General features: G+C 39.1%; 1 protein-coding gene across 6 annotated transcripts in view; it reads left to right on the top strand.

Moving 5' to 3' along the window:
• Window positions 1-23,751, top strand: part of LOC131434559 (nuclear hormone receptor FTZ-F1) — a 446,632-nt gene that overhangs the window by 407,903 nt on the left and 14,978 nt on the right. For all 6 annotated transcript variants that reach the window (XM_058601379.1, XM_058601380.1, XM_058601381.1 and 3 more), the window contains 3 exons: window positions 4,080-4,327; window positions 4,639-4,988; window positions 5,271-5,469. In XM_058601379.1, coding sequence (XP_058457362.1) covers window positions 4,080-4,327; window positions 4,639-4,988; window positions 5,271-5,469 — 797 coding nt within the window. The remainder of the gene's footprint in view (window positions 1-4,079; window positions 4,328-4,638; window positions 4,989-5,270; window positions 5,470-23,751) is intronic.

The following is a 23,751-nucleotide window of genomic DNA, read 5'->3' as shown; positions in this document are numbered from 1 at the left end:
ATCAAGGAATGTTTACAAAAACGACTTCTACCCATGAGTCGAAGCCACAAGGATCCTGTTGTCTTCTGGCCAGATCTTGCTTCTTGCCACTACTCGAAATCAACGGTAGAATGGTATACTACCAAAAATGTCACTTTCGTCCCAAAAGACATGAATCCACCAAATTGCCCACAACTTCGACCAATTGAGGAATTTTGGGTATTAACGAAGGCACATCTTTACAAGAAAACGATGATTCCAAATCGTAACCGTTTGCTTAACAAGTCGGACAATACACGATTTTTGTTTTTCAAGTGGCACGTCATCTGCCAATAAAAACGTTTTTTGTCTTTCCTTTGCACAATTATTCTAGTCGGATTTGACATCTTGTCGTTACGGATAAAAAATCCATTTTGACTCATTAAAAAAAGTCTAAAATTATAGTATTCTGCGGCAACTAAATTTATTACAAAATCTAAAAATCTCGTTAAGAAGTGGGCGAAAAGGTACAAATTCTTGATATTTCGAGTTCCCTTGAACTTAACCATTTTCTTCTAGAAATATTATATTTATGACACTGGTATTTTGCTTCGGTGCATAGCATATCTTACTAAAAATAAACACCACACACTCTCTTTTTTATCGATTTCCTCACGATACTATGGCTCCCAATTCTGAAAGTTCCAAATAGTCAGCATATAGCAGTTTACCAGGTCCACTAGTGTCGCAGATGTCTTTTACAATTAGAATAAATATTAAAGGGCCAAGGTGACAACCTGGAATGTCAATGGAATGAGTTAGAGTGATAGTCTTCAATTTTGACAAATGCTGAACGCCTGTCCAAATTAAAATATAATCGTTTAGTGACACGAATCTGTAGCCTCGTGCAGCTCGTTGTCGCTACAGCTAGATTTTTGGGAAATAAATTAGGAGCACCTTTCTTAAAAACCAAATCGTAAACGTAAACAGATAGTGGTCATTTAGTACCTGTTTTTTTACTTGGGGCACTAAACAAAATTTTTGTCGTCTTTTGAAAACATACCTCATCTGAACAGAAAAAAACGTGTCCAATCCACCTAGCAGCGAGATACCTTTTTTTATTAATCTGCATGTGTTTTTACATGAATATTCATCGATGTTGTTAGTTTTCATGAAATCATCTCAATGACCGTCCTTTTAAATGATAGTTTGAAATTATAAACACTCATTTTCCTATAATTGCGGAACTGCAAGTCGGATCGAAAAGAGAAATTGTATGACATCAGAAAATTATTCCTTTGAATCTAAACGTGTAACAGTTGATCAAGCATTGCATAAGATGTCGAAACGATTTTCACTCTAGAGTTTTTAGTGATTATTTACGGTACTTCCAAAACCGGTATTCAGGGACCAGCATAACCCAAAACAGTTCGTATGGCCATGAATTAATTAAACGAATAAATTGAAATAGTTTGTTGATATCGTCGTCTTCTATGTCGATTTGAATTTTGAAAACTCATCACCATGTTATTCCAGAACCGTCAGGATTGGATAAAATTCACTAAATAAGTTTCGATTTGAGTTTTTGTTTATGACATTCGTTTTGGACTTCTTTGAGAAAACGATTGAGCTCCTCTATTCCCGATACTATTGAAACCAGAATTCGGAAGCCGGTTTAGCTGAAGTCAAATAAATTCACCTAAGCGACTATAAACCATTTTATTTGTTTTGAAACTTTAAAAAATAATGTAGTCATCAGTAATGTTCGAGCTCAGCACATGAGCTGCTCTATACCTGCAGTGTGTGCCTATTAAACTCGTGTGCTGTGCTTTTCAAATCACACTGTGTGCTTAAAAATTATATTATATTATTAAATAAAAAACCGGACACTCTACTCAGCACGTGAGCTAGCAGATGAGTCAGCTCACGAGGTAGCTCCCCGTTCCAGCTCATGAGCCAGCAGATGAGCCAGCATCGCGAGCTGGTTCTTCGAAGCATACGACTCTCGATCTAGTAGCAACACGGCACACGAGCGTGTGCTTCAGACTTCACGTGCGTGTTTTTGAAAAGGTACAGCACTATATGAGAGCTGGCTCGTGTGCTGGGCCATCACTGGTAGTCATTTTTGAAAAATCGTGGGGCGTTCCAAATAAAATTTTTGGTCCCTTCTGGGACCGAAAATCGAATACCGGTAAATATGAATTGATCATCAACTATCAAAATCTACAAACCCATACACTCGATTAATTTATGTGAAATTGTCATTTTTATCACTCTGTATCTCCTGAACCGGAAGTCGGATCTGATTAAAAAACAATAAGTTCTTATGGGATCTTAGACCTTTCATTTTCAGCAATCTACGAGAAAAATGAGTGACGCCAATTCAATTTTTTGTAATTTTTATTTTAAATCTGTTTTAGTAATCTACCTACTAGAGAGATCAGGATCATTTCGCCGAAAGCCGTTTCGCCGAAAGCCGTTTCGCCGAAAGCTAATTCGCCGAAAGGGTTATTTCGCCGAATCCTGAAATCGTCTTAGAATCGTAGTTAGAATTGATTTAAAATAAAGAGAAATGAAAGATGATAGCGTTAACGCCCGTTTTGTTGTCCTACAAATGTACTTCTTGATTGATTCTTGTACTCTTGAATAAAGATTGATTCATGAACCTGAGAACGGAGTTCCCAAGAAAACTTGTTGACTATTAGCTACTAAGCGTCAAGGCAATTGCATAGGTGTATCTACAAGCCAATGTATGTGGTATTTTCCGTTTATTAAGTGAAAATGAAAAAAATATCTAATGCGGCTACGCCACATCGTTTTGGTTCATGTGCTGTCCGACCTCGCTACCGCTCGTTCGGACCTAACTAAAGCAAAGAAACCTAGCTTTGAGTAGACCGGGTAAACGAGGTTTGGCTTCGGTTATGTGGCTGCGCCACATCAGTTATACAGGAGACATGACCCTTTCGGCAAAATTACCCTTTCGGCGAAATGACTCTTTCGGCGAAATGACCCTTTCGGCGAAATGACTTAATCGGCGAAACGACTTTCGGTGAAATGGCTTTCGACAAAATGACCCGCTCCCCTACTAGAGATGGTCGGGTAAGCACTTTCTTGTACCCGACCCGAACCCGAGAATAAATTTTCTTACAAACCCGAACCCGACCCGTACCCACTAAAAAATAAAAATCTTTACCCGTACCCGAAAAAACTTGGGTAGTTCGGGTTCTAATACCCGAAACCCGACCAAATTTTTGTATCCGAACCCGACCCGTACCCGTTGAAAATCGAAAATCATTACCCGTACCCGACCCGAACCCGATAAACAATTTTCTACTGTTCCCGAACTCGACCAGTACCCGTCGGGTTCGGGTCGGGTTTCAGGTAAAGATACCTGAAGTAATGTTTCATGATTTTCATGATTTCTCAATCATGGTTCCGGCAATGGATTTGTTGCCGTGCAGTTTTACGGTTATCTGTTGGAAAAAGATCCCGAGGAAATGAATACATGAATAAGTAGCGGCTCTCCCGACAGCCGTCTATCTCGATGTTTACGTATTTTGGAAAGTAATCATTCCATTTGTCGTGTGTTTAGTACAATATATTAGATTTTTTACATTATTTTCTGTATGTATTAACACAAAACACGTTAAAATTAAACACATTCTCGGTAGGCGGCTACCTAGAGTAATAATTACTTCTCTTCCCAAGTATACCTGCATTCGGACGTAGCCGGCGTCAGTATTGATCAGCATGTAAGGATCAATGCAGTGAAACATGGTTTTTTAGGCATGTTGCCTCAAAGAAACATTTGGCAACATCAATTGGTCCTGATCAATAACGAAGTAGCAACACACGGTCTCTAATGCTAATGCTAATGAATTAACAGTCCTGTTCGAAGTACTAAAGAAGTCCCTCAGAGCTTCCGAAAGTTTGTGTTTTTCGTTTCATTCACTCAATCGTATTTATGCGGGTTTTCGTTGGGCGTTGATATGAATGTTAATTTTTAAAGGTTTTCTATTTTCATTTTCCCATCTAACTAACTTGAAACCGAGACTTTAGCAAGTTAGCCTATTCATATATACCACCTTTACTAAAACGATCTCATTTATTTACCCTTACAGCCGTTCGAGCCGATCGGATGCGTGGTGGACGAAACAAGTTTGGTCCCATGTATAAGCGGGATCGGGCGCGAAAGCTTCAAATCATGCGACAGCGACAGTTGGCACTGCAGGCCCTGCGGGGGTCCATAGGCGGTGGCGTCGGCATCGGGCAGCTCGGTTCGGACGGTGCGTCATCGCAGCTGCTGGCCATCGACTACCACCAGCCGTACTCCAACATGCACATCAAGCAGGAAATCCAAATACCGCAGGTTTGTTTATGTTGAGATGAGTTCGACGGGCAATTTAGTGGTGACGAACATTGCCATTTAATTCCACTATCTTTTCTTTGCTCTTTTTTCCCTGTGTTCGTTATGATCTCTGTACAAATAAAAAAACAACACGATGCCATGGATGACCCGCACTTGATTTGTTGCCTACTGGAATCAATACGTTTATATGTATTGTTCCGGGTGACAATCAACGACATGCGTGAACCATCATCAACATAAAATCTTGTTACTATTTTATGTCATTGCAAACGAATTCGCTCGTCTGCCCGTCTTTTTGCCCCTTCTTACAGGTGTCCTCGTTGACGTCCTCGCCCGATAGTCCACCTAGTCCGGTTGCCATCGCGTTAGGCCAAGTGAACCCACAGACGACGATATCGCTGAGCAGCGGCGTGGGCGGAAACGGTGGCAGCGGAGGAGGTGGCGGCGGTGGTGGCAGCAACAACAGTTCCGGTGCGGGCACCGGAGGATCCCATTCGACGTCCTCGGCTATCCAGAATCAACTCTCCGGCTCGAAGCTATGGATGAGTGCCAACTCGACGACCGCCTCGCCACATTCGCTCAGTCCCAAAGCCTTCAGTTTCGATAGTGGAACGAACCCCACCAGCACCGCGGACTCGGGCAATCCTGCAGATACGTTAAGGCTAGTCTTTACAATCTTTCTATACGCACCAAACATCCAAAAACATTGCGTGTCTTTCATCGCCATCGAGGTCTTCTAAGCCTCGAAAGTCCAAGCGTTGATTCTGATTTAATGGTTTCTTTTGCTTGTATCTTTTTCCTTTCTCTCTTTATCTCTCTCTCTCTCTTTCTGTTCCTTTCTATTTTCATTTTCATCATCACACCTTTCAACAATCGAAACCAAAATTGTCATTCATAACAAAAAAAATTTCAACGCATGTCTGTGGTCCGACCATATCTATAGGGTATCGCCGATGATTCGAGATTTTGTCCAATCCATCGACGACCGGGAATGGCAGACGTCACTGTTCTCGCTGCTGCAGAATCAATCCTACAATCAGTGTGAGGTGGATCTCTTCGAGCTGATGTGCAAAGTATTAGACCAAAATCTGTTCTCCCAGGTCGACTGGGCGCGGAATACGATATTCTTTAAGGATTTGAAGGTAAGTGCCATTGATTTAAGCTGTGGGTTAGTCTGTCAACAGAATGTGAGCATTGATTGGACGGAATTAACTCGTTATTCAACAATTATTGCAAAGTCAGTTTAGTGGTAATAAATTTCCTTTGAACATAAATGCTATCATCGAAGCATACGCTTTTGAGGTTACTTCCCATCTTGTTCGGCACATCTGGCATCTTTTATGTCGTAAAAATAAGTTGCAAAGTAATAAGTCTTACAAGCACTCCCCAAAACTGACCACACCAAAACATTCCACGGCTCTTGTTGCTGCTGCTATTAGCGAACTGCACTGACCTCAACACCAGACCAGGCAGGCAATCACCGAGCGAAGTAACACCAGAATCAACAAACGAAAAAAAAACGCACGTCCCCATCACTGTTCAAGTCGGTCGGTTCATTCCGGTCTGGTCCCCTTCTTCCGACAGCAACAGCAACAGTAAACCGAGGGCCTGATTTAGCACTGCAAAACTGCAACCAGAATGAATGAATAAATGAATGAAAGATCGCGCAAAGCGTGTGAGAGCAAAACAATGAACGAAAAAAAAAATGAAATACCCATAAACTGAAAAAAAGTGCACAACCATTACCCAGACCACTCTCAATTTCAATGGCTGGCCTACTTGCCAAGTTAAGCCAAACGAGCCGAACCCACCCCTCCCCCCGGGTCCAACCAGCCAGCCAATCCCCCGTCTCCCTCACTGGGCTGTGGACCCCCTTCCGAACGACGGACCTGCAGTTTAACAACACAATCTGAGCGCGCATCGGCGGTCGACGGCGACGACGACGACGGTGCGGTGCTTCAAATTTCAACCCCGGCCCGGCTGGGTTTCAGTCCGAAAGTGGAAATAAAATAAGTGGAAATAAACTACCACATGTTAAAGGCAATTGCGCTGTTACAGACGGAGAGCGCAAATGTTACAGCCAAAGATGTAGGAGAAAAAAAATGAGAATTTATGTTGATATATTTACGAGTTGGTTGGAACTGAAGTAATATTGTGTTGGATTGGTACTGGATCTGTGTCATTCTTTTTCTTTACTTCTGTTCAACGAAACGCGCCAATCCTTAACAGAAGGCGGTAATGTAGAACCAATATCGCCGTTGGTGTTTCCACGACATAAAACATTACTAGTTTTGTTGAGATTGATTATTTTGAAGAAATTATTGGATTTCTGATCTACTATCAACTTATTCCAGTGGCTAATTCTATTCGCAATTACGATGTCAGATTATTGCATATTTAAATTTTTTTACGTTTCTTCACCCTGCGTTTCCTGAGTCGGAATTCAAATTCAAATTTAATTTTAAAGCAGCTTCTGGAGTCATAGGATAATACATTGGATTGTGAAAGTCTTTCTTGCCATCTCGGAGAAATCGAAATTAGTTCTCGGAGAAATCGAAATTAGTTCCGTTTTGGAGTCTTCGACCGATATTCGCGGACCACTTCTGAAACCGGAAACCAGAACCGAAGTAAATTTATCAACTAACAAGAACGTTAAACAGAACCGTATAGTTTACAGAACTGGACTGGTCTTCGAGCTATGGTACAATACAATGTTTAAGCAGCAAATGTATCACGATTTAAAGCATGTTTGCTACAACTGAATAAAAGCAATAGTATTATACTACCTTGATCAAAACAGTTCCCGGAATTTATTCAGAAAATTAAGAATACAAGATTATTCATCAAAATCGATATTGTCCAATTCAAAGTACTTCCCAGCGACTGCAACACATTTCTCAGAAATGACGTGACCGATTTTCACCAGCTTAGATTCAAACGAAAGGTCTTTTGATTCCATAGATCGCTATTGAATTTTATCTCGATCCGATTTCCGGTTCCAGAATCACAAGGCAATATGTGCAAACCCGATCAGATGGTCGAAACAAGTTTATTACAAATTGGGATATTTATTTCACATAACAAAATTGGTTTTATATTTGGCTAGTTAGCTGTTAAAATAAAAAAAATTATATCTAAAACTGGCTTAGATGACAACTAAATTGTAACAAACCTTAATATGTTGATATCAATATTATATCCAAATTTGTTATGAATTCTGTAGGTTTTTCAACTATTATTACCAATTTTATGGTGCGTAAGATTTCACCGTGCAATTCTAAAAATAGATTTTTATGTGCCATACAATTGCATACCTTTAGGCGATTTTGCTTGAAAAAAAAGAAAGCATCCGACAATCAGAACCGAATTTCAACCGGGAAGATTGCGATTGCCAACACACACTTCGAATACACGAGACTGTGAAGGTTACCTATGAGTGGATGGAAATATCACCAATACATGACAAGCGGTGTTTAATAATAAAACTGAATGTATGTTAGATGGTTTCCATCATCGCACACTTATTGCGTCGCTTCTTTTTAATCAGTGAGTGATCATGTAAGCGGGTTTTTGCGAGGCGTATGTAAACCTGAAATGTTTAAATGGTTATACGCTACAGATTGAAAGTTGGTTTGTCTTTTTTAACTGTGTATTCCTGTAAATAATGGCATACGTGATAAAGCATGACCGCAGATTGCCTAAAATAGCTACTTTTTCTAATTTGAGGGCTGAATATTTCTTACAAGCTATTCCTGGAACTTAGAATTCATTCTAATTTTTGTTCTTCTTTGTACTCGTAGCAGTGAAAGTAATTATACAGTCCCTTACGATAATGATGACATTTACTCTACTAAATATAAAAGTGGCAGTTCAAAACTGGAGGAGGATCTTTTAGCGACGGAAAAGATTAAATGAAAATTTTATATGGCATTAAATCAGTTGAAACAAACGGAAATTATTTTGAATACAATACACTTTAGATTCATATGGGATTAATTTAATTATTTTGTTTTAGATTAGCACTACCTTTCTTATACAAAAAAGCACGAAAACCAACCTAATATTCGATACATAAATCGAGTGAATGAGACAAGAATGTGCACATAATTTTTACGTAGTTAACTAAATCGACATATACGAAATATGAACTGTTTCATAGACCATGATTAGCAGCTACTGGATGTTATACGGTTTCGATTTCCGGTTACGGAATAACGGATTTGTAAAATCTTTGAAAATAGCCACCAACCAAAAGATTGCAAGTTTCCAGTTTATTTTCAAATTCGAGACTTGTGATGAGTGATGACTACAAAATTGTCCTACAGTGACGAACGTGAAATTTGCAATATTGGTCTTATTGTTTTCGATTACACCCAAACCTCCGTTTGCGTAAACCTTTTTAACGTTACCTCTTTTTACGTAACTCGTAAACTTTTGTTACGAACCTACTTCGTAAAAAGCGGTTTTTAGGAAAAGGATTTCCGGCTCATTTATATTCCACGGAAACTACAGGGTGATTTTTTAAGAGCTTGAGAACTTTTTTAAACAATAAAACGCATAAAATTTGCAAAATCTCATCGGTTCTTTATTTTAAACGTTAGATTGGTACATGACATTTACTTTTTGAAGATAATTTCATTTAAATGTTGACCGCGGCTGCGTCTTAGGTGGTCCATTCGGAAAGTCCAATTTTGGGCAACTTTTTCGAGCATTTCGGCCGGAATAGCCCGAATTTCTTCGGAAATGTTGTCTTCCAAAGCTGGAATAGTTACTGGCTTATTTCTGTAGACTTTAGACTTGACGTAGCCCCACAAAAAATAGTCTAAAGGCGTCAAATCGCATGATCTTGGTGGCCAACTTACCGGTCCATTTCTTGAGATGAATTGTTCTCCGAAGTTTTCCCTCAAAATGGCCATAGAATCGCGAGCTGTGTGGCATGTAGCGCCATCTTGTTGAAACCACATGTCAACCAAGTTCAGTTCTTCCATTTTTGGCAACAAAAAGTTTGTTAGCATCGAACGATAGCGATCGCCATTCACTGTAACGTTGCGTCCAACAGCATCTTTGAAAAAATACGGTCCAATGATTCCACCAGCGTACAAACCACACCAAACAGTGCATTTTTCGGGATGCATGGGCAGTTCTTGAACGGCTTCTGGTTGCTCTTCACTCCAAATGCGGCAATTTTGCTTATTTACGTAGCCATTCAACCAGAAATGAGCCTCATCGCTGAACAAAATTTGTCGATAAAAAAGCGGATTTTCCGAATGGACCACCTAAGACGCAGCCGCGGTCAACATTTAAATGAAATTATCTTCAAAAAGTAAATGTCATGTACCAATCTAACGTTTAAAATAAAGAACCGATGAGATTTTGCAAATTTTATGCGTTTTATTGTTTAAAAAAGTTCTCAAGCTCTTAAAAAATCACCCTGTACTACAATATAAGTATTTTTGGAAAGGGTGTGACGAGTAGGTGTCTGAAAATGATGTAAAGAGTGGTTCTGAAATCCTAGATGACGACTTCCAGTTCATTGATATTTCATGAAACCCCTTACAATATGGTTGTTTTTGGAACAGATTTGATGAGAAGATGTCCTCAAATGGGGTTTAAAGAGGTTCTGAAATCTACGATGGCCTCTTATTTAATGAAAACCCTTACAGTATGGGTATTCTCGGAACGCATTGGATATGTAGATGTCGAGAAAGGATGTTTAAAATGGTACTAAATTCCAAGATGGTGACTTCCGGTTTATTGATATCTTTTAAAAACCGTAACAATTTTGATATTTTTATATCGGGTGTTATGGTTAGATGTCGGAAAATTTCGATGAAGTGGTAAGAGTAAGGTTTTCCTTAATCTCATCTCGGGTGCTGAAACGCGTTTCACGGAGCGGTTTCTTCAGTCGACCGAATAGGGAAAAATCGCAGGGAGTCAAATCAGGTTAGTTCGGTGGTTGCTGAATGGTATTCTTTTCATTTTTAGCCAAATGTTCACGTCAACGCGGTCCCTTTTTTGCATAAAATTCCGGCACCAGCTTTGCAGCGACTCGTCTGAGGCCCAAATCATTAACCAAAATGTCTTGGACGGATCCAAAAGCAATGTCCAACTCACCAACCATCTCTCTAGTAGTCAATTTGCGGTCTACGGTCACCCATTTTTGTGTGATCGTCGGTTTTCGATGTCGATGACCTACCGCTTCTCTCACCATCATTCACGGCCACCTCAAAAACATTTTTATCACTGATAAATGACTGCCTCCGCCGAAATACTCTTCTAACATTTGCAATGTTGTCGCACCATTGAAACCAATTTGAACGCAAAATTTATGGCAAACTCGTTGTTGCAAATTCAATTCCATTTTGAAAATTGTGCAAAATCGAGGACACGCACAATCGCAGGTGTACGCAATACAGCGTAACTTTTACAAATGTTCAGGAATCAAGCTGAAAATTTGATAGAATATCAGTGGATGTAGGAACCCAAAAAAATTTTTAATTGGGTGACTGAGAGCGCCACACGGTGGTGATTCCGCGAACTTTTTGATCAAGATAGTATACGACCCGAAAGTAATACTATGAGGCTCATACGAAACACACCGAAACCTCCATTTACGAATTAAACGGGGGTTCGTAAAAAGAGGTAGTTCGTGAAAAAAATTTACGTTATTTGGGATTTGGTTCGTAAAACCAGTTCGCGTTATTTGGAATTTACTTCGTAAAAAAAAGTTTTGTCTAATGAATGAGGAAACCGTCCATCATATGGCTATTTTCGGAACGATTGTGAAGAGTAGGTGCATGAAAATGAAGTTCGTGCTCGTTAAAAAATCCAAGATGGCGACTTCCGTATCATCTATATTCCTATAAATCCCTCACAGTATGGGTATTTTCGGAAAGGACTTGATGTGGTGGATATTTTCAGATTTGTTGTGTAGGTACCAAAGAAAAGATATTTGTGGTTGTTTTGAAATCCAATTCTTTCCGAAAAAACCCATATTGTAAGAGTTTTCAAGGAATATCAAGAAAACGGAAGTTGCCATCTTGGAATTCAGAAACACCACACACATCATTTTCCGGAATCTACTCTTTAAACCCGTTCCAAAAATACCCATATTGTAGTAGTTTCCATGAAATATAAATGAGCCGGAAATCGCTTTCGATGTATGCCAAAACCTCTTTTGTCGAAGTAGGATCGTAAAAAAAAGTTTACGGTATTTGGGGTTTGGTTCGGAAAAAGAGTTACGTCGTAAAAAAGGTAGTTTACAAAAAATGTTCGTAAACGGAGGTTTGGGTGTACGAAGAATGTATCCTCATGAACGATGAAGCGTACGTGACAATGGATTATGGACAGATTTTTCCGGACAAATGTCCTTAAGCCATTGATTGATGTGATGTTCCTAGCAAGTTCAAATTTGTTTTTGCAGACAAATTCGCGATATAGCTTATGATCAGGCGAGGTATTTGCAGCTGTGGACAAAATCTTGCATTTTCATGACAAACAAGATTATGAGTTCTCGAATTTGCAAGTGGGACTGCTTTAAAGAGCGGTATCGTGGTAACGGGGTGGATTTCTTTGAAAAGCACATCAATCTACCCAACTGCCCTCAATTCCGTCCAATCGTGAAGCATTGAGCAATTATCAAGCAAATATTATTTATTTATTTATTTGGTCTTCAAAAATTTACATCGTACAGACAGTTAAATGCTAATTCTTAATTTAAACACATTTTTAGACACATTAAAATCAAATTTGTCATAAACTTCATTAAACAATCGGCAACATACATTAAGAGGGTTGTTTTGTCCATATTGTGTGCAATGATTAGGCAGCTGAAACAGCTCCATACGCCGGGTTCGTCTCAACGGGGCACGAAATTGTACATTTAGGGGTTAGCCAAATTTTGTGCTAGGGCACATAACCGTTTTCATTATTTTTACGTTTCGTCTTTGACTCATCAGTGCAAAGCAGTTCAAATTGAACTGCTTAGTGCTAAACCATACCTGCATCGGTCAGAAATAGTCGAAAACACGTTTTCGTTCGGCACGTCAGAAAAGACATTGCACTTCGTTGCAAAACAAAAAGTGTTCTGTAAGTAGCAGAAACTTTACGTCTGCTTAGCGGTTCAAATTGAACTGCCGAGTTTAGCACTAAGCAGTTCAATTTGAACTGCTCTGCACTGATGAGTCAAAGACGAAACGTAAACATAACGAAATTGTAGTTTTCCTAGTAATTCAGCACAGTCGATATTATTACCACACGGAAAGACCGATATCAGCATTTTGGCGAAAAAATTAGTTGATTTTCTGATTTTAGTTAGTTATTTTTTGAGACAACTAAAAAAATCTTACTTTTGCTAATTTAGATTTTTTAATTCTAATTTCCTTGATAATAATAAAATATTTATTGAAATGGCTATTTTTTTAGTTGAATTCACCAATTGTCATTTCTTAGCTAAGGCACACTTCATATCCATTCAACTAATTTTTTAGTTGAATTAGAGAAATAAAACGTTGTTTTCAACCAACATAAATGGTTGAATTGGTTTCTGCAATTTGCAGCTATATGGCGCTCTGTCGCCGAAATAACGCACCGTAATGACTACTAGCCACTAGATGGCACACTACTACCGAAAAAAATTTCAGTCGCGGTTGTCTTTTCTATATTGGCAGGTATAAATACGATGTTGTATTGGAGAAAAACATATAAGCGAAACATAAACTTCTTTTTGAACATTTTTTTCTAAATCGCTGTTTTCTTAATTCGACTTCGCGAAATCGACTCTCTCACTGAAAACTTTGAGCACTCGGAAAATAAAAACCGAATACAAGTAGTACATCGAACGGCGTGGGCCGGAAGGTTGGAAGATACAAAAAACATCATTTGACATGTACAATTAGAGTGCAACATTCGAAACTCAGTTCACTGTTCCGCGTAAAAACATTATTACGCACAATCGCTTCAAATGCGCCCAAATTCTGAATAAATACACTTTCCACTAACAGTTTACGTCATTTTTACATACCGGTTTAGAAATTTATATATGGATATATCGTAACACATGCATAAAACATCTAAACAATTTGCAAGCAGTTTCAACAAGACTGTCCCTTTTAGCTTTTAATTGGATTGTTTTGTTTTGACACTTCTCATGAATTTTGTGGCTAATAAACTGGTGATAGATAAATAGAAACAAATTTTCTGATTTCAAAAACAAAATTAGTTGTCAATGAGAATTTCGTTTTGGATTGAGATATTGCTGGTTTGTGTCCAGAATATTCGCCAACTAAGCACATTCTCTAAAATAAGAGTTTTTTCAGCAAATAAATTCTCAATTTTAACTAATTTTATGGTTGTTTTGGAAATTTTGTTGTTAAAATCAACTAATTCAAAAACAGTAATACGAATTAGGCGCAGAGCTAATTTCGGTCGTTCCGTGCAACAATGTCGAAGATTAGAAGACGTTGCAAGGTTTTGTTATGCTCTCTAATGTTGGAAGTCGATGGATAAGTCGACAGCGATCCTAATAGAAGGGGAGGTGAACGGGATCGGACCAAGGCAGCAGACGTAGAGCGTAACGTATGAATCTTTTATGTATGCTTTCGATTCTGCTAATATGTAGGGTAACAGAGGTATTTTGGCCCACTTTAGGATTGATTTTATTTTGGCCCACTTTGTACAAATATTGAAAACCCCTTCCGCAATAGGTAATTTAATATGATAGGCATCAAATTGATGCAACATGGGTTACTTAACATGGATAAAATCCGATAAAATCGATAAAGTTTGTGAGGTGGGCCAAAATATATTAAGTGGCCAAAATACCTCTGTTACCCTACGCTGTGGTACGGTGCCCAGACTGGAGCAGCATATTCCAAAATGCTGCAAACAATTGAACAGTACAATGTTCTTAGACAGTATACATCTTCGAAAGCCTGAGTATTTCAACAAATGAAACCAAGCATTGAAAAGGCCTTAGCAGTGGTCAGTGCTACGTGTTCTGAAAATTTTAGCTTGTGGTCTAATAATACACCAAGATCCTTTATAACAGCGACTCTTTCAATGCTTAGTGATGACATTTTGTAGTCGAAAGTAGTGGAGCCAAGTAAACTAGAGAAAGATATTACGTTGCATTTGCGTACGTTTACTTCCATTCCGTTCATGTTGCACCAGTCAACAAGTGCATCGATGTCGAACTGAAGTGCGTTGCAGTCCAATAAGGAATTTATACAGCGAAAGAACATTAGGTCATCTGCTAACAATAGCTTGGGAGATTTTATAGCACTGCAGAGGTCGTTGATAAACAATACAAAAAGCAGCGGACCCAAATGGCTTCCTTGGGGAACAACTGATGATATTGCAAACGAAGAAGATTGTATGTTACTAATGCGTACCAAAGCACTGCGTCCAGTCAAGTATGTCCTAATCCATTGTGTCAGCCACTCCGGAAAGCCAAGTCTGCTTAATTTTTCAACAGCAAGTCGATGAGGAACTTTGTCGAATGTCTTGGACAAGAAATATTAGGATTGGAGAGTGGAAAGCAGACTCGGGATGGTGGAAAAATGGCCGCTAAAGTTAGCCGACAGAGTTTCTAAAATGTGATGAGTGGTATTCGCATAAAAGTTCGAGGAGGGAAAATCTAATCAGAATATTTTTTCCTCTATTTTTCCATTAAACTGCAATACATAAATTTCATCATCGGTTTTTTGAGTGTTGACATTAAATGACTGAATCTTCATCATAATTATCCGTAATGGTATTCTCATATTGATTATTATACCCATTTTCATTTTGTTTGTCTGAGAGTATAGTTAATAAAATTTATGTCACTCTTGTTGTTGGTATAATTTTCTGAATTTGATTTGCATTAGTTAGCCATTAGAAAAATAATGTATTATAAAGCTTATGAATACTCAACTGTTACCAAAAGCTGTTTTCAGTTCAACGAATATAGATTTAGAAACGCATCGTGTTCCTTGAGAGAGCTCGAAAATATACTATAAGGAAACGGATGTAAGATAATCCTCAGCAAAAATTAAATTATAACGAAAACGGTTGCAAAACTATCCTGCGTACTGCATCAATCAGAGATCCACTGGCATCTAATGAATTCCTCAACGTCGCCACAACGGAACACAGAACAATCAAACGAACAAACAAATAACTTTGCTACCAAATTACTCTGCACGCCCTAGGCAGTACATAAATATAGAAAACGGCCTGCATTTCGACAGCGCGGGCTGCACGCGACAATGCAGGCACGGCTTGCCGCAGGCCTTGCAAACACAAGAACAGATTTTGCCTCAAATTACTTACCGTTCTCGGGGGCGAGAGCCGGGCGCCCCCATAATTCGCCAGTGGACAGGGAAAACGCATTCGAAACGTGTGTTATGATTGGAGCCGTTTTGATTGTTTGGAATCGTTTTGTTGTTTCGAGACGGTTGTGTCTGTGTGCAATGGTTTTAAAAGGGTTCCGTTCGTTTTGACTGCTGCATACAGTAGTCAATGTTCGTGGAAATCGGGCCAATTAGATGTGTTGGTTCATATTGAATTGCTCAATGGGACAAACAGTGCCTACTTCCTGACCAGACAAATTGCATTCAGTTTTGGTAGGCAGCAAATCTCCCTACGACGATTCGGTGGTCCTTTGCACGTGTTTTTCTTGTTATGTAATTGTATGTCGTTTGCGGTGTTTTACCGGGCTCTTTCACTCTTTAATCTCCGGCTTTTTTGCATGCTGTGCAAACCAACCAACAACACGTGTCGATTAAATTGCAAGGTGATCGGTTGACCTAGTTTTTCTGAGTGTGCCGGAACATCCGAAGGAGAAACCGACGGTACATACACATGTTCTGAACATTCATTTTCGACGAGTGGAAATTAATGGCAGCAATAATTCATGTCGAGCTGGACTTTACCTTTCGAAACGGTATTGAAATTTTCAAAGCCAGGTCACACTGCAGTGCAAAAATGACACACTCCAACTCACATTCCAAGACGACGTGTCTCCGACCTACAACACATCGTCGGAGTGCCGAACGACATCAATTTCAATCATGGAATGCTTTCTCGTCTTTGGATGGTTGGTTCCACCGTAAACCGTGTTGCGTATGGGCTATCAAGATATTGGTGTAACCTTGACATGTTTGTCTGGTGCAAGATTTATGCACCCATCGAGATGGTATTTCGCAAGTGCTTTGTGAGTTGTGAAGATGAGCGAACAAAACAACAACAACAACAACGAAAAAGTGCCCACGAACGATTTCCTTTCTCGGTTATTTATTAATAAATCAGACCAACAGAACCGCTTCATCAGACGCGACGGTTGCATCCGCTTTGTTGGTGGCATTTCATCGTACGTATGGTTTATGGAAAACTCGAACCTTCTGGAATGAGACAGTTTCAATTTCTTGGCTACCAGGTTAAAGTCTTGACGAGTGGCAAAAATTTCGAAATCTGGGCAATGCGAACAAAATCATGGTAAAACTAAGAGTTTAAATTTGAGATTACATCGAAATAAGGGTTATTTCAATTTGATCAGCAACTGTCTTATCGTGGAGTCTTAAATCAGCGGACTCTTAACTACCATACAAGAAATTAGTGGCCGACAATGCTTTTTTCTTCGAAAGCCATTTTGCCAATAAAAATTTCATGTCATCGTATTGATCGTGGTGTACAGTTGGATGCTAAACTGACACAAATCGTTTCGAAAGCTACACGTCAATTGGGTTGCATCGCTAAGATTACAAAGGACTTTAAAGATCCGCATTGCCTTCAGGCTTTGTATTGCTCACTCGTCCGCCCAATTCTCGAAAACGTAATCTGGAATCCGCATCAAGTATCGTGGAGCCTTAGAACTGAACGAGTACAGAAACGATTTGTTCGTATGGCATTACGAAATTTACCGTGGAGAGATCCAGTAAACTTGCCACTATATTCAGATAGATGCCAATTGTTGGAGCGACGTAGAAAAACTCAACAGGCGTTGATAATTGCTAAGTTGATCATCGGAGAGATTGATGTTCCTGAACTGCTTTACACAAACTACTGCGTAACACAAACCTGCTTCAGCACAGATTCCATAGGTCTGTTTTTGGACACAACGAGCCAATTACTGGATGCATAAGAACATTCACTATAGTAGAAGAGTTGTTTGAGTCTGGAGAGCCTTCTCGCCGCTTCGTTGAAAAAATCAAGCGATCTGCAATTATTTGACTACAGATAATTAGATTTAATTTAATTTGTTAAAAGTTGTTTGTACTAGCTATATGGCGATTTGAAAACTTTGACACTCATCGCCCTGCAACTGCGGATCCGGAAGTCGGATCCGAATGAAATTTCACAGTAGGTTTAAAGACAGTATGAACTTTAATTCAAATCAAGATTTGTGAAAATTGGTTCAAGCATCGCAGAGAAATCAAAGTGAATTTAGTTTTAGGAGTTTTTCTTCTCCACTTTCGGTGCTCTCGGAACAGGAAAAGAGAGGACCAGTAGTGCTGAATTAAGTTTTCATGCCCACAAACTAACAAGCTCTGCAAACTAGAAGAATTTATCATACAGTTTTAAAGGGATTTGTACCTGTTTTTAACCATCGTTCGTGGAAAAATACTAATAAAATTGGTAATTTTCCACTTATCACGCTTTAGTTCCGAAACCGGAAGTCGGATCCTAATAGAATGTTCCACAATTACTACACCTTTCATTTGAATCTTAGTTTGCAAAAATCGGTTGAGTTGTTCCAGAGATAATTTAGTGTAACCTTTTTCTCAAATTTTCACATATTACCATATAACTCCGGAACCGGAAGTCACATTCAAATGAAATTCAATAGCAAGCTATGGGACCATAATACCTTTCATTTGAATCTTAGTTTGTGAAAATCGGTTCAGCCATCTCTGAAAAAAGTGAGTGCATATTTTTAACATTTTTTTGGTACATATCATCCCATATCTCCGGAACCGGAAGTCGGATTGGAATGAAATTCAATAGCATGCTATGGGACTATGAGACCTTTCATTTAAATCTTTGTTTGTGAAAATAGGTTTAGCCATCTCTGAGAAAAGTGAGTGCATATTTTTGTTACATACACACACATACACACACACGGACACATACACACACAGACATTTTCTCATTTCGTCGAGCTGAGTCGATTGGTATATGATATTCGGCCCTCCGGGCCTCGGTTAAAAAGTCGATTTTCACAGTGATTGCATAGCCTTTCTATATGAGAAAGGAAAAAATTAAATTTACGCTTGACTTATCTTTACATGTTTTCAATTGTGAATGTAAGTGAATCACGACGCTCCTTTTATGTGCATCGATAGATATGTAAATTTTTCTAAGTGTGTAGTTAAGTCACGCCATTCTTAATTCGAAATTCCATTTTTCGACATTTCTCTTATCCGAACGCATCAAACACATAACATTACATTCTATTAAAATGTTCTACATCTAAAATAGATCCTTCGGATTTGTTTAAATTTGCATACTCTACGCGATCTGAAGGCAGAAACAAACAAAAAGAATCATTTCACTCTATTCTACATTCGCATCCTCACATTCGCGTTTTTCTTCGAAAGCTCGTTGGCTTGACTGCGAGGTACGTACTGCGTGAGAGTGCTCAGTTGGTTCCGTTGACAGCGAACAAATCATACAATTTCTCAAATCGCATTCAACCTCTTGACCATGGCCCAGATTTTTCCCCGTCACCCGTCGCGTTCATTTGCATTTGCTTTGTTTTGCGTTGTTGTTTCGTCGTTTTAAGATACCCGTTCTTTCGTCAAATGTTTCTGACCGACGCACAATCCAGCACAAATTGGTTGATGTTTATTTCAGTATATCTCGTTATTAACATAAGTAACATATTATTACACGATTAAGCAGCTTAGGAACAACCATTCTAGGCCCGATCTCTGTGCTGCAGTTTGAACTGGTTATTTCAAAGCTTTTTCAAACACTGTTGGCAGTTGAGTAAATGTTATTCTTTTGCCAATAATACTCAGATGTCTCAAACGGTACGTTAGGTGCAGATGGACTTGCAAATCAGTTCGTACAAATTCACATAACTTCCATCGTTTCCTTCCTTTTCCTGGTTTCGCCAAATAACGTTGATGATGATGATGATGATGATCATTTGCGAATATTTGAGCAAAATACCGTTTTCAGTGCAACGGTCAGTTCTGACATAAAACGAATCAGTTTGACACTATATAAATGGATGAACAGTTCGTGCTCGCATCTCAGCCAACACAGTCCAAAATCGTTTGCGGTCGAAGCAAAAGAAACAAAGACAATACAGTGCAGTGAACAATAGAGTGTACGAAATGGGCAAATACGATTTAACAAAGCCTGAAACTTGGCCAACAAGGCCAAATTCAATTTGTATAGATTTCAAGCGTTGCAAAGTTAGACCAGCAGCAAATGAAATTGAAATCTTACTTAAAGAACGAATGCATCTAGATGCTAATAATGTAACTGAGATTCAATTCAACAAGGCGTCGAACTGTGTGTACATTATGTTTAAACGTGAAAGCGATGCAATTGCATTCGCTTCGGTTAACAACGAGGTGCACAGCGTTGAGTGTGACAATATTAAATACAAAATTCCTGTGCACATGGTGGACAATGCCATACAAGTACGCGTGCATGACCTTCCCCCGCAGTCCAGCGATCAGTGCGTTCGGGAAATTATGTCGCAATACGGTGAAGTTCTTTCCATCGAAAGAGAAGTATGGCGGAATTTTTTCCCCGGCATCCGGAATGGCGTGCGAGTGGTACGTATGCAACTACGTAAGGCAATTCCATCATACATCATTTGTGGTCAAGGTGGGACACATCCGTGTAAAACGCTGATTACCTATGAAAATCAGCTGGTTACATGTCAGTTTTGTGAACAACCTGCACACTACGGTAAACCTTGCACTGAAACTGCGAAAAGAACATCTTCAACAAAAGACAAGGTCAACCGTTCAACAACGAAAACTAGTGAGCGTAGTACTCCTGTTTCACCATCAAACCAACTAACAACTGCAACCAATGTACAACAAGGCGCTCCTACAGCAACTAGCAACGAGCTCAAGACTGCGAACAACAAGGAAAACGAAAAGAAGACGGAAATCAACAACAAAACCACCGATGCGGCAATGGAGGACGAGACGAGCCACGAACAAAGTGCCCCTCAACCCTCGCAGGAGGGAAATGGAAGCTCTCCTCCTAGAAAAAGAGTGACAACGAGATCCTCTTCGAAAAATTGTTTATTTAAAAAATCGGCTAATTCGGCCACGTAAAGCTTGTACGCAAATAGGCCTGAATAAAAACATCTTTTAAATAAAAAAAAAAAATGGATGAACAAAAGGCGTGTTGTTTCATGGATCTTTGCACTTCAATATCTAGTACCCAATTCTAAATTTTGACACAGTCAAAATTCGTTGGAAAACGATTACAGCGCATATCCTTCCATCGTCGAATTCAAGAATCATTCCGCTGAATAGAAAATCAAAAACAGTTGTTCCAATATTTCTTCACATGGCTTCAACAGCTGAAATGCTAATTAAAGTTTGCCGGATGTTAATTCTGAAAAAAAGTTCGAATAAGGGAGACCGGGGCGAAAATGGCTACTTTCGATCTTGCGGAAAATAATATTTTCACTCGGAATGATATATACTGTTCGAAAGCAACAACCTTCAGTTCCAAAAACGCATTTGGTTTGAGGTCCATCACCCCAAGCTGGCTAGGAGTGCACCAACTTCCAAATCGAAAATCTCAAAATGGGTAGGGAGAAAATGGCCAGTCACGCAGTCATTTTGACGCAGCCCTCTTAGAAAAAAAACGTTCAACGGTGGTCCTTCATTGGTCCAATACGTTGGAACATTGGTCCAACGAATGTCCAATCAATCGGTCAACGGGAGGTCAACACGGGGCCTTCGTTTGCCGATTTTGAAACAGACCGTTGAACCGAATGCCATATTTTTCGTTCAACAAACCCGGCAGACAGAGGTCCATTGTTGATTCATTTTTAATATGAGGAGTTGGAGCCCCGTTGGACTAGTTTTACTACAGAATTTCTGAAGTTTTTTCCACTTACTTTTTTAAACTAACACTACATACCTGCACAATACTCCTACCTCACGTAGAATAACAACAAATTTTCTTTCTATGTAAAGGTAACACTTAATTTTCACACTATTTGTGCAAGAGAAAAAACAACAACAAACCGTTCCAGCAAACTGAACGATTGTTTCGTGCAGTATATCGTTCAACAAGCGCTCAACGACCAAAAAAATAGAACCGCCTGCTGAGAGGGAGGATACAATCAGACCAAATATTGTGGGTGGGTGTGTGTGTGTGGGTGGCCTTATTCACGTTTTGCAACTGTTTCGTACATAAAAAGTATCATTTCATCATACAATTACTGATTTTGTCGAAGAAATGTAAAAAAATTATGAGAAAAAAAGTGAAACAAAATGCAATTGTTTCTGAGTAAGTCCAAAATTTAAATGAATAAAAGAAAAACGCATAATCTGTCTGAATCAGAGAAGCAATTCACGCATGTGAAAATGTCGCTTGAGCGAGTGAGCTCTGTTGGAGCATTCAATACAGTGTTTGTAATGCGGTTATTGAGTAATTTGTCCCAGTAAACGAAGCTTTTGCGAAGCGATTCAAACGAATGTGCTTTAGAAACGTTTTGAAAGTTTTGAAACGAACACATGTCGTCGGTAATATCGTATTTGAGATTGTCGATTATGTCCGAGATTTGGGGATATTTGGACTATTTTGTTGGTACGTACTCGAAAATAGCGTTGCGCTTCATAAAAATAAATTTACAACTCCGACCGAGTCTAGTGGTCATTTTCGTCCCACCAAAAAGTGATCATTTCAGTCCACTACTCAGTTTGCGACGTCATAACACAAACAAAAATTATTTTATCATAAAAATAAGTTTTACCTTTGACAAAAAAAGCTAAGCTTTCGCACTCACCGACTACTGAAGCTCACTCAGCGTCAAATAAACATAAGCTAATCGTAGGTAATGCTCGAGCCCACGTATAACAGATCGGCTGAAAAGTTCGTATCGTTTCTATGAGAGGGCGCCACTAGAATTAAAGCCATACCATTTTCAGTTAGTACCAACCTTCAAAAGATACGTGTATAAATTTGACAGCTGTCTGATTATTAGTTTGTGAGATATTGCATTTTGAGTGAAGCTACTTTTGTTATTGTGAAAAAAAATGGAAAAAAAAGGAATTTCGTGTGTTGATGAAACACTACTTTTTGATGAAAAAAAGTGCCGCCGATACCAAAAAATGGCTTGATGAGTGTTATCCAGACTCTGCACCGGGCGAAGCAACAATTCGTAAGTGGTTTGCAAAATTTCGTACTGGTCATATGAGCACCGAAGACGATGAACGCAGTGGACATCCAAAAGAGGCTGTTACCGATGAAAACGTGAAAAAAATCCACAAAATGATTTTCAATGACCGTAAAGTGAAGTTGATCGAGATAGCTGACACCCTAAAGATATCAAAGGAACGTGTTGGACATATTATTCACGAATATTTGGATATGAGAAAGCTTTGTGCAAAATGGGTGCCGCGTGAGCTCACAATCGATCAAAAACAACAACGAATTGATGATTCTGAGCAGTGTTTGAAGCTGTTATATCAAAATAAAACCGATTTTTTTCGTCGATATATAACAATGGACGAAACATGGCTCCATCACTTCACTCCGGAGTCCAATCGACAGTCAGCTGAGTGGACTGCACGCGATGAACCGAACCCAAAGCGTGGAAAGACTCAACAATCGGCCGGTAAGGTTATGGCGTCTGTATTTTGGGATTCGCATGGTATAATTTTCATCGACTACCTTGAAAAGGGAAAAACCATCAACAGTGACTATTATATAGCGTTATTAGAGCGTTTGAAGGTCGAAATTTCAAAAAAACGGCCTCATTTGAAGAAGAAAAAAATTTTGTTTCATCAAGACAATGCACCGTGTCACAAGTCGATGAAAACCATGCTGAAATTGAACGAATTGGGCTTTGAATTGCTCCCTCATCCACCGTATTCTCCAGATTTGGCCCCCAGTGACTTTTTCCTGTTCTCAGACCTCAATAGAATGCTCGCTGGTGAAAAATTTAGAAGCAATGAAGAGGTATCGCTGAAACTGAGGCCTATTTTTAGGCACAAATCGTACTACAAAAATGGTAGCGCCTCTGATGGCAATTATGTTGAATAAAAAAAACGAATTTTGGCAAAAAAATGTGTGTTTCTATTAAGCGATACGAACTTTTCAGCCGAACTGTTAGAGGGCATAACCGATAGGATATGACATTTAGTGTTCGAATTATGGCGAGTGGCCAGTTTCGCACCGGTCTCCCCTATATTGAAAAATAAAGAATTATAATGGACTTCATATTCAATGCC

The sequence above is a fragment of the Malaya genurostris genome, chromosome 3, assembly GCF_030247185.1.
Source record: "Malaya genurostris strain Urasoe2022 chromosome 3, Malgen_1.1, whole genome shotgun sequence".
NCBI lineage: Eukaryota > Metazoa > Arthropoda > Insecta > Diptera > Culicidae > Malaya > Malaya genurostris.
Note: the sequence above shows the minus strand (reverse complement) of the source record. Positions and strands in the feature narration are given on the sequence as shown.